The following is a 15335-nucleotide window of genomic DNA, read 5'->3' as shown; positions in this document are numbered from 1 at the left end:
GACCCCAAATATTAGCCGCCTATTCGCCAAAGAGGGCGCTACATGCGTCTGCTACTACTGACAGACAACATTTTGCAGTGTTGAAGCAGAAGTCTTTGTTCCAAACACTGACCTTAGAAACTCTTATGAGATAACTCTTACAAAGAAACACTGAGGTGTTGGGATCATTCACTTACCAAATAAAACTTTATAGAGAAAATTTCATGTTTTTGAGATCTTTACACAATCTAAATATAAGAGGGAACTCAACCAGAAGAAAGGCTGAGGGCATTGGGAGGTTGGTAAAGTGACGTCCAAACATCGATTATAATTTATTTTCATAATATTCATAATTTTTGTCAATAGTATTTTGCAATATATGAGAAAAACAGTAACAATTACATATAACTATCGATTGAAACTTTTAAACAATTTGTCTTTATTTTTTTACCTATTAGGTTCTCATATTGTTCAAAGGTCGTGAAACGTACCCAAAACGTACCCATACCTGAATCCCACAAATGGACTGGTCAGTCAGTCATTCGTCCTTGTTTATTGATTTGGTTTTACATTTTACTCGTGCGATTTTAATGAAGGCGCCGCGGTTTAAATTGACATCACCTTAATAGGCCTATTTTATCTTTGATAAAAAATTAAATTAAAACAATTCAGAAGCCCGAAAACTTTTCGAGTAAATAAAAAGGGGATTGCTTTTAAGCAAATAAACTAGATCCATGCACACAATAACTATAACTATGAGATCAAGAGATTGGGACGACCGTTCTAACTGTGTGTAAGTTCTTGCATCATTTGCCTTGCGTATGCGTTATACTCTCTCCTCTAGCTACCAATGGCCGAATTTGATTAAGCCGCCTGTGAGGAAATATAAAACATACAATATGAAATATCTGAAGTGCACTTGTTAATTTCCTGCTTTTGAACAACGTAATTTTCCAGACGCACCTTTTTAATTTCTGAAGTTTGATTCTATGTCACTTTAGAAACTGGCAATGACTTAAAGTTTTGAAACGGACGTGATTCATAGTGAACTTTTGAAAATTGAGAAGTATTGATGCTACCTTACAAGTTCGAAGTTTCTAAAATCGTCTTGCGTTTTTATTTGCAATATGCCTTTGCAAGTTCGTGAATTTTGAAGAAGGATGTGCAGTCCTGGCGGCCCCTCATGTGTGATAACGCCCTCCATCTTCCTACAACCGTCCTTGCCCTTACTTATGCCATTCCACTGAGAACATCTCTTTATAAAATCAGTGATACTGTCAGCAGCAGAGCTGCGTCTGAGGTCATCCGGCTAGGCTCTATATCACAGGAAGAGCTTACAGCGTCATGCCTTTGACTTTTCATGCGTTTTCAAAACGCACAAAGAATTGCCCATTGCAAAACCACAACATCGTAACAGCTTCGTTTTGGCCCCAAATCATCATGATGATCACATCGTATCGTTTTTCAATTCATATTTGACATAGATTTTAAACTCCCGTGTCTTGCTGAGATACAGCGTTAGCTGACTTGGTCGCAAATAATTGTGCCATGATATTTCGTAGGTGCCATTTATCCATACCACCAAATATACTGACATTTTTAGAAATAGGTTCAGACACGATGTGATTTGTTTGATGACGACAATGTGAACAGAGGTGAGGCTAATGCCTCAGGGCTATCGTTTAGTCCTTGTTTACATATCAAAAACAATACTGAACTGAATCCATCTTTTTGGCCAGCTATATTTACAAACAGGTTTCTTTTTTCTCCATTTCCTTCTTCGTTAGCGCTCACCTGTACATGTCTCAATTTTCTTGGCCGTGCGTCGCTCGCCTGTGTTAATTCGATCAGCTCGACTCGCGCGCAGATTTCCATGAAATTTATCACCTCACTTTATTAACATTACAGTCTCATCCGTGATATAACCTGGAGATTTCAGACAAGTCTACTTCTTCCGCAAATTTCTCTTACCACAAATTACAAGTTCAACATTACGTGACACGTTTGCAAGTTAGGACAAATTCAACAGTAAACATAAACAAAACTGGAGTTTTTTTCTCAATAAGATAAAGAATAATAATTTAATTGTTGATGTCGATGTTGTGTTGTTTTTGTTGTTGTTGTTGATGTCGCCGTTGCTGTTGTTGTTGTTGTACATTCTATTTCTGAAGGGTAATGTAGGCTCCAAATTTCATCATATTGAAATTTGCATAAGCGTTCTCTAAAAGACTGAATAACAATAGAACACTGGAAATATGTCCAATAAAACAACGAAGCATTTCCAAAATAAAATGAATACAAATATGTGGGATATATGAGACTTATTTTGTGAATAAACCCAATTTTCGTTGAAAGTTTGTGTGGTATCGACTCTCAATATGGACATCCTAAATTGGTGCAAATCAGACGAATCAATATCAAAGTAAGAGGGTGGGGCGTGGAATAGAGCCTTACTGGAGGACAGTAACACGACATGATAGGCCAGATATTCAAATAAGCACTGCGATAGTTCATTCACTTCTTGGCAAGTTAGTCGTTGTAAGGGCAAGGATAACATCCTTCACAATACATGAGACTATATATAAATTTGTCACTCGCTTCATGGCGAGTTAGTTGTTGTAGAGGCAATACACAGTCCTCCTCAATGACTCACGGTAACAAGTAAGAAACTATCTAAATTTTGCTTTCTTCCCCGGTACATATCTCGAAAATCGAACTGGATTTCATAGAGTCATCATCCATCAGAAGTGATTCCTTTTGGATTCAAAGCGCTGGATGGAAGGTGACACCAGAAGCGTTCTTTCATAGCCAAGTCACGCGTTTTCTCGTTCAGGAATTCAGTGTCTTAGAACACAAACGCGGTAAGCCTAACAAAGTAAAAAGTAAAATAGGAATCTTGAAAGAATGCAATTTTCGGATCGGTTTTGTTTCAAGTAAACTCCATTACAGTTCTGTTTCTTGCATATTTTGATCGTTTAGATATGCAGAGTTTACATAAATGAAATCCGCCTCCTTGTCCTTATCTCCGTCTTCCTTATCGATGTAATTCGTTGACTCAATCTCTGTGTTGGCGTTTTGTTCCTCTGACGGATCATTGCCACGACTATGGCACGCGGAGCGACAAGTAAACAGTTCCATAAGGACACACATAGAGGCCATCAGAAAGGTGGCTGAGCACAGGTAGTTTGGCCCGTCGTGACTTCCAAAACTGTCAAACAACCACCCTGTAAAAATAATTAATTAATTATTAATTAATCGGGCTCGGAAAAATCCGAAACGTTTCAATTTTAGAAACGCCGATTATCCAATGATCTTTCCATATATAGCTCCATTCGTTGTCCCAGCATAATCGCTGGTGATAGTTTTGTGACATTAGAGCACCTGTAAGTCAGACGCGGAAAGTGTTATACACAAGGAAGGCAAGATCAAGAAGAGCGGTTGTAATTTTCGACACATCCCAGAAGTCAGTCACATTGCAGTGCACCGAAAGCCGATACAAATGCTCAATGGCACTGAACAAAGAGGGTGCAATTACAGTGAAATGTAAAGTTAACATGAATTTAAGAACATACTAGTTAGTCTAGTCGGAAGGTAGGGTTCCCATGCACCCCATGGATGTATTTTTTTAACCTACATTTTTGTAATCCTTAGGGTCTATATTTAATGAATTTTGATGTTCCCAAAATCAAATCGTGTCCCATGGGGTTCATTTGGCGCCATCTTTGCCGCCATCTTGGCCGCCATCTTGGATTTCAACGATGGGGTAGGGGTCACGTATCTACCGCTCGACGGAAACAGAAACAATAAAATACTATAAACGTTACATTTTTAGAAAGCCAAGATCATGGCCTTTTCATTGATATATAACTTAATAGGGATTAATTTATATTCGAACGTCGATTAGACTTTATATCGGCCATTGGCCGTAAATCGTAAAATTTGCTAAATTTCACACCCAATAATTAAGTTCCCGTTCCTCCAAACAATTTTTCATAAGGTATTTATATATTTTTTGGAAGAACTCAGTCCAATAAACAAGAAAAACAACATTAAAAGTATGTGTCTTGAGATTTAGTGGGTGCATGAGCTTGTTTTCTTATTACGCGGTATGCCACATATCCGTGTGTAACATAAGGGGTAGGGGTAATGTTTCCCATTCTGTTTCGAATCATGAATGATAAAACCATATAAATGTTACATTTTTTGAAAGTGCTGCATCAGACCTTTCTAAAAATATATAGATTTATGGGGAAAAGTTGCATAATTAAAAGTTACAAAGCTTAAACCTTTCGGTTTGTGTCGATTTTAAGTGATTTTTTAAGAACGAAATTACAACATATGGGGTAGGGGTAATGTTTCCCTTTCTGTCTCGAATCATGAATTACGAAACCATATAAATGTTACACTGTTTGAAAGCTCTGACATTGGCCTTTCAAATCATGTATAGTTTTATTGGGAAAAGTCCATATTTTAAACTTACAAAGCTTATGCCTTTCAGCTTGTGTCAATTTTAAGTGATTTTTTAAGAACGAAATTACAACATATTGGGTAGGGGTAATGTTTCCCTTTCTGCCTCGGATCATGAATTATGAAACCATATAAATGAAATACTGTTTGAAAGCTCTGACATTGGCCTTTCCAAACATGTATAGTTTTAGTGGGAAAAGTCCATATTTTAAAGTTACAAAGCTTAAACCTTTCAGTTTGTGTCAATTTTAAGTCATTTGTAAGAACGAAATTACAACATATGGGATAGGGGTAATGTTTCCCTTTCTGCCTCGAATTATGAATTATGAAACCATATAAATGTTATACTGTTTGAAAGCTCTGAAATGGGCCTTTCCAATCATGTATATTTTTATTAGGAAAAGTCCATATTTTAAAGTTACAAAGCTTATGCCTTTCAGTTTGTGTCAATTTTAAGTGATTTTTTAAGAACGAAATTACAACATATTGGGTAGGGGTAATGTTTCCCTTTCTGTCTCGAACCATGAATTATGAAACCATATAAATGTAATACTGTTTGAAAGCTCTGACATTGGCACTTTCCAATCATGTATAGTTTATTGGGAAAAGTCCATATTTTAAAGTTACAAAGCTTAAACCTTTCAGTTTGTGTCAATTTTAAGTCATTTTAAGAACGAAATTACAACATATAGGGTAGGGGTAATGTTTCCCTTTCTGCCTCGAATTATGAATTATGAAACCATATAAATGTTATACTGTTTGAAAGCTCTGAAATGGGCCTTTCCAAATATGTATAGTCTTATCAGGAAAAGTCCATATTTTAAAGTTACAAAGCTTATGCCTTTCAGTTTGTGTCAATTTTAGGTGATTTTTTAAACAAAATTATAATATAAGGGGTAGGGGTAATGTTTCCCGTTCTGCCTTGAACCATGAATTATGAAACCATATAAATATTATACCGTTTGAAAGCTCTGAAATTGGCCTTTCCAAACATGTATAGTTTCATTGGAGAAAGTTGCATATTTGAAAGTTACAAAGCTTAAGCCGTCCAGTTTGTGTCAATTTTAAGTGATTTTTTGAACAATATGCACAAAACAGTTAGTCTGTTGGCCAGGTATCGAAATCATCCCCTCTAAGGCATTTTACCCACTATGATTTTTTTGTTAGCTAGTATTCTCAGCTGTCATAATCTGCTTATTTTCCATTTAACTGATGGTGTGTGAGAGTGTAACGACTTGTTTGTGAAGGGCTGTCACGCCCTCAGTAGTAAAATAGGAATGGGTTAGGGGTAACATATTTACCGCTAGTCGGAAACAAAAACAAAAAAGTACCATAAACAATACATTCTTAGAAAGCCCAGATAATATCCTTACCATTGGTATACAACTAAATGGGGATAAATCGATATTCAAAAATTGATTAGATTTTATATCGGACATGAAATGTAAATTGTAAAATTTGCTTAATTTCAAACCCAATAATTAAGTTCATGTTCCTCCAAACAATTTTTACGAGGTATTATATATCATTTGAAAGAACTTAATGCAATAGAGAAGTAAAAAACATTAAAAGAGTGTATCTTCTTGGGACTTATGGGGTGCGTCGATTGTTTACCTAATATATGGTATGCCGTACATCCCTCTATAATATACATTTAAGGGATAGGGGTATGGGTAATGTTTCCTCTCCTACCAAACGCAGCGAATAAGGAAGCCACATAAATATCATATCTCTGAAACACTAACGCAGTTGTTTTTCCAACAAGATATGGCTTGATGGGGTAAACTCAAAAATTATGCAGTGACAATGCCTAAACTCAAAAGTTTGTGTTACTTTACTGACATTTACTTGTTAAAAGGAACATAGAAAAATACTCTATAGGCATTGAATAGCACTAAAAAGCTACAATGGTGGTTAATAAAAGACGTTTTACTCATTTCAATAACTCAAATTAGGGAAAGAAAGTTAACAGCTATAATATGTCAAAAATTATATATTCCAAACCCACAAACACTAAATTGGATGTCATAGTCGCCATGCAAAGTTGATATGACAGCAGCAACAATCAATCCCTTTTCTTTAATTGTATCGCGAGAGATATATAAGCAATAAAGCACCACTTTGAAAGGATACCACACGGTTTCGACCGGTAAACAACATATACGCACGAACTTCAATCGTGTGTATAAGGAGTGAAATGGTCAAAACCGAGCTCGAGTGGTGTACCCAACTTATAGGGGATGTTTATCGCTATATTATATCAGTATATTGAAACTTGTGATGAAAATACAAACAATGTGAAAGAAACCCACTTTGGAGATAGGAATGGCCAACTTTACAGTATATCGTAAATACATGCACAGTCACGTGACCGTCTGGGCAAATCAGAGCTCACTATTAATAGTGTTATTTTTAATACCACACGGGAATACGAGAGAATCTTTTATCGCTGAAAACCAATCACCATTAATCCACAATATAGCTTCTCCATAATAAGATAAGATGGATCGACAACACTTTACCTTCCTTACCAGAAAACAAGAGATCATAACCAATTTTTCGAAATTATTTTACAACGCAGAACACTATATACTCACAATGAGGATTACATTTTCGACTAGGTACTAAAATTCAATAGCAAAATAATTCTGGAACTAAAACCCGAAAAGCCAAATGTCACAGAACGCATTCAAATTACGCAACTAAATAGTAAACAGAAGGCGAACAAACACTCTCTACACCAAGCAATAAGAAGGCGAGACAAACCTCAGAAAATGACTAAAAAGGCTTATATTCCCATTGACACCTCAATGTTTAAAATGCCTTGTGAGTGAATCTATCATTAGTTTCTTATCATGGATGACATTTAACCAATGTTAGACCCTGACGTCTTTGAAGCAAAGACCCTACAAACGGACGTTTTAGGGTCAATGCTTGAAGATACCATTCCCACCAGCATGATCGAATCAGAGAGACGAGATTGATCTAACTTTCCAGCTAGATCAGCCACCAGCAGCTGAGAAAAAAATAAGTCAACATAATCATCAGAGTCAAGCGAGCTAGACAACGGCTTCACACATTATACTCCACAGAGAGGACATTCTTACACAATTCACAAAAAGCGTTCAAAAGCTTCGTTAAAGGCATTGTTCGCGATCCAAGGGACGGGCATGGCTGGTTGCGTGGCAAATGCAAAATGTTGGTCATGCTGAATCAAGGTGTAATCAAGTAATAGCTTATTTATAGATTTGGAAAATCCTAATCCTGATAGTAATGATGGAATATAAACTTTGTGAAAAGTTGAGAAAATTTGCCACTTCTTTGATTTGTATGTTTTACATTCCATGTTGTACTAGCCTGTACTATAGATGAACAGTCAATACATCCGGCAAGTATCTGTGCTGTTCTTTTATAGTTAGGTCCCCCGCAATCCGAGATAAGTCTTTCTATAGTGTCAACCATTCTCTTCGATTACTGTAATCTACTCCAATAAATTCCCATTTAACTCATTTGTATGATTACAGGGAAGCCTAAGCCTATCTCTTACAATCTAAGATTTGAGATATTTGACAACAATATATAATGCAATTTTCATATTTTTCATAGGCCTAAATAACACACAGAAGAAAGTCATATTCAATGTTTTGTCCAATTGAAAGTCAAATTTTCACCGAAACAAGTAGAGGTGGCCATTTGTAAGCCAAACGAGAATTAATATTAGCAAAGATGGATATTAATTAAGCCTTTCCCATTTCCGATCCCAGTTACTCATACAACGGGGTATAAGCGAAAGCCAAGAGTATCGAATGTGTTGAAACCTAAGTGCCCCCTATTCAGTACCACTTAGCCTACAGGTACACCTTAAAGAATACTTACCAGGCCAAAATACCGAGTGTTGAATTCCTTCAAAAGTGGCAACACCTGGAAAGACACTGCGGCAACCAATTTATCACCCTGATCTCTAACTATTTACCTCTACACCCAATAAAGCACCGAGACTCAAGACAGTTGTACATCACAAACTTAAGAGAGCGATCGAAGACACTCGCTACACAGAACGCAGGATGGAAGGCTGCAAAGACGATTCTTCAAATAGGCGAAAAAAGAGGCTAAAAACAACACAAACATTCACAGCAACGACGACAGGTCGGGTTTTCTTCCTATACTACGGTACAAAACCAAACCAAAGGGTCTTTCAAAGGCCACTGCACTTCCCTTAAAGCCCGGCTCGAAATGGACTGGGATCATGATTAGTGCCAAGTATGGTTGGGCGTTTTTGGGGCATGGCTCTGCATAATGAGTCTGTTGGTAACGGTTGCGATCGTTCGCATTATCTGCGGATCTGTTTGCTCTCAGATCACGCTCAGGCTCGGACTAATATAGATACGTACAGCCTTCGTTTCAAGGTTCGTTTCAGTCATGCCATGGCAAATACTCGAAATAAAAAAGAAAGGAAAACTATCAACTTAATCAAACAAGAGTTTGCTTGAATGAATTTACCGAAGTTTCAGGCCATATCAACGTTCGTCAAGTGAATGATTCAGCTGCTGACCGCCATGCACATACGGAATATCGGCGCCATCTAAAGTCGAATAATTATCAAAAAAGGAAAAAGCTTATATCTGGGCTTTCTAAGAATGTATTGTTTATGGTACTTTTTTGTTTTTGTTTCCGACTAGCGGTAAATATGTTACCCCTAACCCATTCCTATTTTACTACGGAGGGCGTGACAGCCCTTCACAAACAAGTCGTTACACTCTCACACACCATCAGATAATGGAAAATAAGCAGATTATGACAGCTGAGAATACTAGCTAACAAAAAATCATAGTGGGTAAAATGCCTTAGAGGGGATGATTTCGATACCTGGCCAACAGACTAACTGTTTTGTGCATATTGTTCAAAAAATCACTTAAAATTGACACAAACTGGACGGCTTAAGCTTTGTAACTGTCAAATATGCAACTTTCTCCAATGAAACTATACATGTTTGGAAAGGCCAATTTCAGAGCTTTCAAACGGTATAATATTTATATGGTTTCATAATTCATGGTTCAAGGCAGAACGGGAAATATTACCCTACCCCTTATATTATAATTTTGTTTAAAAAATCACTTAAAATTAACACAAACTGAAAGGCATAAGCTTTGTAACTTTAAAATATGGACTTTTCCCAATACAACTATACATGTTTGGAAAGGCCAATTTCAGAGCTTTCAAACGGTATAACATTTATATGGTTTCATAATTCATTGTTCAAGGCAGAACGGGAAACATTACCCCTACCCCTTATATTAAAATTTTGTTTAAAAATGACTTAAAATTGACACAAACCGAAAGGTTTAAGCTTTGTAACTTTAAAATATGGACTTTTCCCAACAAAACTATACATGTTTGGAAAGGCCAATGTCAGAGCTTTTAAACAGTATAACATTTATATGGTTTCGTAATTCATGGTTCGAGAGAGAAAGGGAAACATTACCCCTACCCCATATGTTGTAATTTCGTCCTTAAAAAATCACTTAAAATTGACACAAACTGAAAGGCATAAGCTTTGTAACTTTAAAATATGGACTTTTCCCAATAAAACTATACATGTTTGGAAAGGCCAATGTCAGAGCTTTCAAACAGTGTAACATTTATATGGTTTCGTAATTCATGATTCGAGGCAGAAAGGGAAACATTACCCCTACCCCATATGTTGTAATTTCGTTCTTAAAAAATCACTTAAAATCGACACAAACCGAAAGGTTTAAGCTTTGTAACTTTTAATTATGCAACTTTTCCCCATAAATCTATATATTTTTAGAAAGGCCTGATGCAGCACTTTCAAAAAATGTAACATTTATATGGTTTCATCATTCATGATTCGAAACAGAAAGGGAAACATTACCCCTACCCCTTATGTTACACACGGATATGTGGCATACCGCGTAATAAGAAAACAAGCTCATACACCCACTAAATCTCAAGACACATACTTTTAATGTTGTTTTCCTTGTTTATTGGACTGAGTTCTTCCAAAAATATATAAATACTTTATGAAAAATTGTTTGGAGGAACGGGAACTTAATTATTGGGTGTGAAATTTAGCAAATTTTACGATTTACGGCCAATGACCGATATAAAGTCTAATCGACGTTCGAATATTAATTGATCCCTATTAAGTTATATATCAATGAAAAGGCCATGATCTTGGCTTTCTAAAAATGTAACGTTTATAGTATTTTATTGTTTCTGTTTCCGTCGAGCGGTAGATACGTGACCCCTACCCCATCGTTGAAATCCAAGATGGCGGCAAAGATGGCGGCAAAGATGGCGCCAAATGAACCCCATGGGACACGATTTGATTTTGGGAACATCAAAATTCATTAAATATAGACCCTAAGGATTACAAAAATGTAGGTTAAAAAAATACATCCATGGGGTGCATGGGAACCCTACCTTCCGACCCGACTTTAAGAACATACTAGTTAAATAGATGTGTTTTGTTGCTCTTCTCAAATTTTCCCAGAGGAAAAATGTCTTCAGACCATACAATATGAATGCAACGCAAAATTCAAGATTTGATTATACGAAAGCATATACAAAAGCATAAAAAATCTGGCAGACTTTAATTTTTTCTGAGATAATACCATGTGCTGACGGGGAAGCTTAGTACACACATATCTTCATCTTTTTTAGAGAGAACGGATATAGTGAAAAAAATGAGCCAAACTAATTGGTAGATGACACAACTCGAAAAACGGGTTCTAATCATTTTGAATACAGATTTATGCTCGGAATCATATATGATTGTGATAACAACTCTTTTAGTCATAGTCTCCATCGCGTTTACTTTCTCAGCTGTGCTTGTCATTTGTTGATATTTTGTTGGCATTACCTGAGAGTGGCGGTCCAATGAGACTCCCAACGCCGTAAGGTGGAAGCGCTAAACCTATGGCATCCGACAATTTCTCCTCACCAACGTACTCCTTACAGACAACAACAATAACAGTCATGAAAACACCACTGCACAGTCCAAGAATGGCACAGTACACACCATACGTCACGTGTGACGTCATCCATACACTTAGAAATGACGTGATACCGCAGATACCCAGGGACCCGTAATAGGCCTGCGATCCTGTCACAAACTTCATCTGTACAAACCACGCATGCCCAAGTTGTCCGATGATGTTGAATATACCGACAACCGAAGCTAAAACTGCGGCATCAGAAGGTGATATTCCGTATTCCATAGCCCTGCTTACCAAATATACTAATGAGGCATTATACCCAATGCCGACGAAGAAGAAACTCAATGTTAGTCCAACAAACAATGGCTTAGTCCGATAAAGGGACAAATCCAAAATTTTAAATCCACGTTTTGCGCTCTCAGCTTCTCTAGATTCAGATACTTTACGAAAATGTTGTCGTCCATTGAGTTGGTTGGCACAAGCCTGTTGCGTTACGGCCACTTCGCTGACTCTTCTGACGTAGTTGCTGCGTGACGTAATGCTCCTAATACAGGTTTCGTTTTCATTTGTTTTCATAGACGCTGAAGCAGTACACTGCATTAAATCACAGAACTTACCGTCGTACAGATACGGTATCGGTCGCTCATCATAAAGGCCCTTATTTACGGTAGGTGTCCAGATTTCGTCGGTTAGTTCAATGGTTTGCGATGGTTCACTTCTGTATTGAAGACTACCTGTGTTTTCTGTATTCGACGTCTCTCTGGACAGAGGCGCATTGGATACGTGCCCGCTGTCTTCATCACTTGAATGATCACTCAGTTCCCGACTTAGGATGGATTTGAAGCGATCGACCACAGCTGGACTCACAACGCAGTGGGTGATGTCCGTCTCAGACGTGACGTCCAAGTTCGTAGGAAGCGATATATTCAACAGCGTGGGCGGTATAGAAAGACCGTAGGCAATGGTGAAAATGTTTCTCGGTTTTGATTTTCTCGATGGTTTTGAGTTGACTGGCCTAAAGATGGCAGCGGATACGAAAAGATTGGCCGACAAGGCCGACAAAGTCATGAACGTGCCTTTCCAACCATAACGTTCCAGTAGAAAGTGAAGAAGGGGAGGAAATGCGAACAGTCCCGCACTAGTGCCAGTGAATGCCACGGCATTGGCCAGCACGAACCTCTCGTTGAAATACGCATCCAGGACGCCAATACTTGGTGTAAATGCTAAACCATAGCCAAGACCTGTGAACACAAGTAATGGTATACCATCATCAGGTAGAATGAGTCTTGGAGGGGGTGGGGTGGGATGGGGTGGTAGATATTCGGACTCTCAAATGTTTACAAAAGAATTTGATTTTTCGCCTGCGGAGGTTCATTTTGGAGGTCGTGGAGTAAGCAAAAGTGTTAACCGTCATATTTTTTTTCAATCGAATTTTCCGCATAGTGTTAACAAGAGGATGGCAGCCATTTTGAATTTCAAATATCGGCGATTTTTAGGTAATTCATTGTTTTCCCAGTACAAATGACCCATGATTTTTATTCTTGATATTGAAAGGAAATGATTTCAAATCTCCCAGAGGAAAGTTTTAGAACAAGTTCAAATCTTTTAGAGGTGCGTACTACCTCAACTTTTCGAAATGCTTTGCGTTCTGATCAGGTGTCGGGGAGGTGGGTGTCCGTATTCCCTTCGTCTGCTCCATTCAGCTAATCAATGGAGCCCACCTCTATTTTGTAAGCAACATCATACATTGTTGACGATTGAATACGTGTTAAGGTATAAATTCCATTGGAAATACGACTGTGTAACCAGGCCGACCTAACGGCTACGGGAAAAAACAGTAAGTAGACCAAGAAAGCGCACTTAGTGAGCTGAAGAAAGGTGTACAAAGCTTACGGTTACCTGGAGTGAAAACCTTTTTAATTGTGCAGTCTAGTCCTGACTGGGAATATCATGTTATTTAGTCACACATAAATTTTGGTATCCATGTCGAGTCACCTAAGTTGTTTCATGTCTATGTATTAGGCCTATTTCACTTGCGTATTTCATATAAACGCGATACCTTGCTATGAAAGTTGAAACAAAGTCAACACAAACAAAAGCTGTAATTTTTTATGATTTTTCACAATTTAACAATATTTAGCTAACAATATCAATGCAATTTAAACATATACAAACCGAGGTGACAAGCTGCTTTTGGTGGGTAGAACAAGAAACCCAAACTGCAGTTGACGTGAAAGACAGGAATACTGATAAATAAATCATCATTTTTTATTACTTGAAAGTTCCTTACCTGTGACAAGTCCATAGCTCACGTAGAGGAACGACACACTAGTTGCATTGGAACTGAGTATCATACCAATGGTGCCCAGGAGAGCTCCAAACGCCACCACCTTTCTAGCTCCATATTTGTTACTTAAAGCGCTAGATAGTGGTCCTGAATTTAAGAAAAAATATCAATATATTTTGTATGGATTTATATAGGGGGCTTCGACTGCATGAAAAATGAAAACCGATATAAAATGGCAGGATACTAGTGAAATTGAAAGTTAAATGGAAGAAAAACGGTTGGGAGTCGACAGGATAAACGATATTGGCCGCGATGGAGAAGAGAAAATAGACTACGAGATCTAGAACAGAGAAAGTGGGACGATAGCATGGAACAGTATAGGGTCTGAGGAGTGACTAGAATAGCTGTGCCAGAAATGGGTATGGTTACACAACAGTGACGGGAAAAGCCAACGGGTTTTGATCACTGTCTCTCTTAACACCGTATTCGAGATGTCGCCATGCGCATACCGAGTCAAAACACCGGATCGCTTTCTAATCGCAATTGCACCGTTGTTTTTCTGTGCGAAATATTTTGATAATTCTATAGAAAGAGTTAATTCGGTCTGTAGTTGCGGTTGAATTCGTGCACGTTTGTATTTTTAAGGTGTAATGTTTGGTCAAAACAATTTTAAAAACATTCTTCTTCTAAACCGCCTGCCAGGTAGCTTTGATATTTGACATGTATGTCCCAAGGGATGACCCTGTTTATAGGTTTGTTCGGATTGTGATCGCTGAAATATGGACATTTTTGTCATTTTGGTTGAAAAATTGTTTCTCACAAACCATATAAAGCTTGTGTATTTCGTTGCGTTAATTAATGGTAAGACAAATTTAGTTCGCCTTGCCATAATTTGGAGAGTTTCTAAAGTTCGAAACAGTGCTGTGTGAAACTTAAAATAATTCTCGTACATACAAGCGATACGATGACGTTTTGGGTGCGCTAAAACACCTTGAATGCAGCAATATCTCCAAGCTTTTTTATTATATTTGGTATAACGAACAACAGTAATTTTAAAGCTCGGTATGGGTGTGAGACCCGCCCAGACTTTTAAAAAAGCCTAATTTCAACTTACCGCCAAAACTGACCATTGATATGGCCAGAGATACAACCCAGGACGTGTCCACAGCATTTTCGTCAAATACTTTTCGAAGGACCGTCATCACGGCGCCCATTGTCGGGGGCAATCCAGCACAGAGCATAATGGATGTGTGGCTTCCCAGTAAAACCATCCACTTCCACACTATTCCAGAAGGCATTTGTTTATCATATTTTCTATCCGTGACAGTTGCCATTGATATAAAGTTTTCCATCCTGTTCTTGTTGATGATACTTTACGGATGCACTCTATAGCGTCGCCTCGAGCAGTCAATGTGAAGAAGTAGGTTTGATTGCTCGATCAACAGGTATACGTAGTCATTCCGATCAATGGTGATAGCACATTTGTGACGCCGTGCACTCATCAACCGATACATAATATTACTAGAAATTAATCCAAGGTTAAATCTCAGACTGTGGTTATCTGTTGGCGCCCTGTTCCATTCAGATCGACAAGTAAATGCCAATCTGTCGACAGCAGGTATTCGCCCATCCTGCTGCCTGCT

The 15335-nt window shown here is 37.8% G+C and overlaps 1 protein-coding gene across 1 annotated transcript; it reads right to left on the bottom strand.

Annotated features, from left to right (window-relative positions):
• Positions 1 to 2671: 2671 nt before the first annotated feature.
• On the bottom strand, positions 2672 to 15287 carry LOC139135590 (monocarboxylate transporter 12-like). Its single transcript, XM_070703062.1, has 4 exons — positions 14807 to 15287; positions 13696 to 13839; positions 11330 to 12646; positions 2672 to 3203 (listed from the first exon to the last, which is right to left on the bottom strand). Exons 1-4 carry the CDS (start codon positions 15042 to 15044, stop codon positions 2923 to 2925), a joined length of 1980 nt encoding a protein of 659 aa, XP_070559163.1. The 5' UTR covers positions 15045 to 15287; the 3' UTR covers positions 2672 to 2922.
• Positions 15288 to 15335: the final 48 nt, after the last annotated feature.

This window comes from Ptychodera flava, chromosome 6 (assembly GCF_041260155.1).
Source record: "Ptychodera flava strain L36383 chromosome 6, AS_Pfla_20210202, whole genome shotgun sequence".
Lineage (NCBI taxonomy): Eukaryota > Metazoa > Hemichordata > Enteropneusta > Ptychoderidae > Ptychodera > Ptychodera flava.
This window is presented reverse-complemented; position numbering and strand designations above follow the sequence as displayed.